The sequence below is a fragment of the Oratosquilla oratoria genome, chromosome 10, assembly GCF_046742065.1.
Source record: "Oratosquilla oratoria isolate Oo_2021 chromosome 10, ASM4674206v1, whole genome shotgun sequence".
NCBI lineage: Eukaryota > Metazoa > Arthropoda > Malacostraca > Stomatopoda > Squillidae > Oratosquilla > Oratosquilla oratoria.
The window spans coordinates 6,575,970-6,580,352 of record NC_134786.1 but is presented as its reverse complement, the minus strand read 5'-3'; the positions used below and the strand labels follow the sequence as shown (position 1 = coordinate 6,580,352).

The following is a 4,383-nucleotide window of genomic DNA, read 5'->3' as shown; positions in this document are numbered from 1 at the left end:
TCTTTATTTGAAACAATATAAGAAACAGTTGACTGGTAATTACGCATAACTTAAGGGCCCAAGTCCTCTCTCAGTTAATTCGGACTTTGTTACGCCATATTGGGGCCCTCAATCGGAATACTCGGGGATCATCGTGCCCTGGGAAGATGTGGCATAACAAAATGGTGGAGCTGCGGGGTACCATATAAATTGAAGGTACACCATATAACTGAAGGTAACGTATAGATTGAAGGTACCATATAAAGTGAAGGTACTATATAATACCGGGTACTATAGTGTGGTATTATGATTGCACGTATTGTGATTGTGCGGCGATCGTACTATATGTGGGGTACCATATTGTGCAACGAGTGTATTATACAGAACAAGGTATCGTACTATAAAGTATAAGTACAGCTGCGGTGTAGTATTAGTGCGGTATACTTGCAGTGAATAATAATTGCTTACTGTTTCTTGAGTATTTAACCATTGTTTATGAACATTGTATTAATTAGGTTATAATTCCTCACTAGCTGATATGGAGTCTTTTGACATTGCACAATTCATTAAGAGTCCTGGGCTTGCCCTTTTGCAGAACTGTGAAGTACTTAAGGATGACTGGATAGCTTTGGCTAGGTTTTACAAGGTTCAAATCACAGGTAAATCTAACAAGGCTGATATTAAGAAAGCAGTCATTCAAGATTTGATCTCGAAAAAAATTCTGGAGGATAGTGCCAAGGCATTGTGTGACATGGAGCTTCAAGGAGAGACGGAGAGAGATGAGGATAAAGCGGAAATTACTAAGATGGAGTTGGAGGTAGAGAAAGAGAGGATAGCTCTAGAGAAATTTAAAGTAGAGAAGGAGTTGGAGAAGGAGTTGGAGAAGGAGAGGATAGCACTTGAAAGGCTTAAGGTTGAAACGAACTTGAAGTTCGCAATGATGGAGAAGCAGGGTGTCCAAGGGTTGCTGGAACCTACATTTGATATAAACAGCGTAGTACGCCTTGTCCCTACTTTCCTAGAGGGTGACCCGGAGGAGTTTTTCGAGCAGTTCGAAAGTTTGGCAACCACCCTCTCCTGGCCTAAGCCATATTGGTGTGTGCTGGTACAAACGGCCTTAGTGGGTAAGGCTCGTTCATCGTATTTATCCTTGTCCTCTGAAGATCGGAGCCAGTATTCGGTAGTGAAGGATACAGTGCTGAAGGCATACTTATGCACTCCAGAATTTTATAGACAAAAGTTTAGAAACTGTTTTAGAGGAAACCACCAGTCATACCTCGAGTATGGTAACAGTGTTAATAGATTATTTAATAGATGGCTATCAGCTAGCGGAATTGAAACTTATGAGGAGTTAAAGGAACTAATTGCACTGGAACAGTATGTTAAGGGTATTCCACCGGACGTTCGAACCTATTTGCTAGAAAAGGAAGTAAGTAGAATTGATCGAGCTGCCACATTGGCGGAAAATTATACATTAATGCATAAATCAAGTAAGCCTCCTTCCCCTCCAGGCATTTCTCAACCTCAAGAGGGAAAGGTACACAAGGGTAAAGGTACCTGGACCCTGGGTAAAAGCAATACAGATGTGTCAAAAATTGGTTGCTTTTACTGTAAAAAATTTGGGCACGTAAGGGCAAGGTGTCCTGAGTTGACTAGAGAGAAACGTGTTGCTAATGTAACTTTGCTTTCTGCAGATGTAAAGGAAAAAGGGGATCCTGATGTGGGAAGAGAACGCAGTCTGTTTAACCCATTTGTATTCCCTGGTACAGTGTCTGTCGAGGAGGATGGGCCCGGAGTGTCTGTAACTGTGTTGCGAGACACTGCTGCATCGCTCAGTATGGTATTACAAAGCGCTGTTCCTGACGTAGAACAGGCGTTGACGGGTGAGCATGTATTGATAAAGGGCGTTGGGGGTACGATGACGGTTCCCCTGTGTAAGTTGTTCCTCCGAACCGAATTATTATCTCGGCCTGTGTTGGTTGGAGTTGGAGAGACTTTACCTGTTGAGGGAGTGAGTTTCTTGCTAGGAAATGATATAGCGGGAAAGTTAATTGTGCCTGATCCCGTGGTGAGTACGACTCCACTGGAATGGGATCCTGCCGAGGGTTTGGAAAGCGAGTGTGGAGATATTTTTCCAGCATGCGCAGTTACTCGCAGCCAGGCAAGGATGAAAACCAGTGAAGAAACTGCTGATATGGATATTAGTAGTTTGTTTAATGTAGACTCTAGTACAGGACCTGCTGTTAAGCCAGATGAACTTGCTGATCGTGATGTGGATTCGCCTAGTCCCGGGGTTCTGCCGTGCAGTCTGTCTAGCGATAAATTTTATGAAGAGAAGAGTAATGTTAGTGAACGTGTGTATATAAGTTTTCTCCAAATGACTCGTAGTAATCTGATATCTGCCAAGAAAGCTGATAGGACATTAATCCCATTATTTGCAAGGGCCATACAAGAGAAGGACATCTCAAATGAAGCTACATGTTATTATACGCGTAATGATGTACTAATGAGAAAATATAGACCGCCAGATGTTCCTGCAAATGAGAGTTGGTGCGAGTTTCATCAGGTTATCGTTCCGGACGTGTATCGAGAGAAAGTCATCAGTTTTTCACATGACTACATAGGACATCTGGGTGTGCAGAAAACTTTGGACAAGATTATCAAGTACTTCTATTGGCCTGGTATCCATAGACAAGTAGCACAATATTGTAAAACATGTGAAACATGCCAGTTGGTAGGTAAGCCTAACATTGTTATTCCTCCTGCACCGTTGCAACCTATTCCTGTAGTGCCGGAACCTTTTACCCATGTGATAATTGATGTCGTGGGCCCCCTTCCTAAAACCAAAAAGGGGCATCTGTACATGTTAACCCTAATGTGCACTACCACCAGGTATCCAGAGGCCATTCCACTGCGTTCCATTACAGCCAGGACTGTGTTGCCAGCCTTGACAAAGTTCTTCACCCTATTCGGAATACCGAAGATTGTGCAGTCCGACAGAGGTACCAATTTTGTATCAAATATCTTCAGGCAAGTAATGTCTCTTCTTGGGATTAAACAATATATTGCATCTGCTTATCATGCCCAAAGCCAAGGAGCCTTGGAACATTTTCATGGAACCTTTAAAACAATGTTAGCAAAGTATGGTCATGAGACTGGAAATGAGTGGGATGTGGGTTTGCCATTCCTTCTATATGCGATCAGATGTGCTAAGCAATCTAGTCTCGGGTTTTCTCCAAGTGAACTATTGTTTGGCAGAGACATAAGAGGACCCATGAAGCTACTCCATGAGAGCTGGATAGACTTGGAGCATGCCGATAACTTGTCTGAGTATGTGTCTAAGTTAAAGGAAAACCTAGATGTGGTACACAGGTTTGCACAATGTAATTTAAAACTAAGTCAAGAAAAGATGAAGGAAAATTATGATAAAGATGCAGTAGAACGTAACTTTGAGGTTGGGGATGAAGTTCTGTTGTTCTTGCCCGTAAGAAAGTGTCCATTACAAGCAAGGTACAAGGGACCTTTCAGAGTTATAGGTAAACGGGGAGATTTGAACTATGTGATATCCACTCCTGATCACAGAAAAACAAAAAGGTTAGTACATGTAAACTTGATTAAGAAGTACCATAGAAGAGACTCGGGAAGTACCATAGAAGAGACTCGGGAAGTGCTGCTAAGATAGAGTAGAAGGTAGATGGTACTGTAAATAGTTTAGAAGTTGTGGAGATGCAAAGTGAAGACGACCTTGATAAAATTCCTGTAGGTAACAAACTCAAGAATTCTGATGTCCTTGCTAATCTAAATAGTAAGTTGTATCATTTGTCTGACAGCCAACAGTCAGATGTTTCAGAATTACTGCAAGAGTTTGTGGAAATCTTTGGAGATGTGCCGAGACCAACGACTGAGGCAGTTCATCATATTAAACTAGTGGAAGGTGCCGCCCCGGTAAGAGAAAAGCCCTATAGAATGTCCCCCCATAAGGCAGCTATTCTCCAGAAAGAGGTAACATTTCTTCTTGATAATCACTTAGCAGAGCCAAGTAAGAGTGACTGGGCTGCTCCATGTATTCTTGTGCCAAAAGGAAATGGGGAGTATAGAATGTGTACTGATTACAGAAAACTTAATGCACTTACCAAGGCTGACAACTTCCCTCTTCCTCGCATAGATGACTTAATTGACTCAATCGGCAAGGCCAAAATTATAACTAAATTAGATCTAATGAGTGGCTACTATCAGATGCCACTGTCTGAGGAGGCAAAACGTGTGTCAAGTTTCATAACACCTAGTGGACTATATCAATACAAAGTAACTTCATTTGGCTTACGGAATGCACCCGCAAAGTTTTCACGTCTAATGTCTAATGTTATTGCAGGCTTGGAAGGTGTGTGTGTGTACATCGATGAT

At 42.1% G+C, this 4,383-nt stretch overlaps 1 protein-coding gene across 1 annotated transcript; it reads left to right on the top strand.

Moving 5' to 3' along the window:
* The first annotated feature begins 285 nt into the window (after positions 1 to 285).
* On the top strand, positions 286 to 3,661 carry LOC143028717 (uncharacterized). The gene is made up of 3 exons (XM_076191087.1): positions 286 to 352; positions 513 to 796; positions 911 to 3,661. Exons 1-3 carry the CDS (start codon positions 286 to 288, stop codon positions 3,659 to 3,661), a joined length of 3,102 nt encoding a protein of 1,033 aa, XP_076047202.1.
* Positions 3,662 to 4,383: the final 722 nt, after the last annotated feature.

What these genes read in the sequence shown, in the direction of transcription:
- LOC143028717 (XM_076191087.1), top strand. Translation starts at nt 286, where the DNA reads ATGATTGCACGTATTGTGATTGTGCGGCGATCGTACTATATGTGGGGT. An exon ending in TACCATATTGTGCAACGAGT is followed by an intron (nt 353 to 512) that starts GTATTATACAGA and finishes ATTCCTCACTAG; the next exon opens with CTGATATGGAGTCTTTTGAC. An exon ending in TTACTAAGATGGAGTTGGAG is followed by an intron (nt 797 to 910) that starts GTAGAGAAAGAG and finishes ACGAACTTGAAG; the next exon opens with TTCGCAATGATGGAGAAGCA.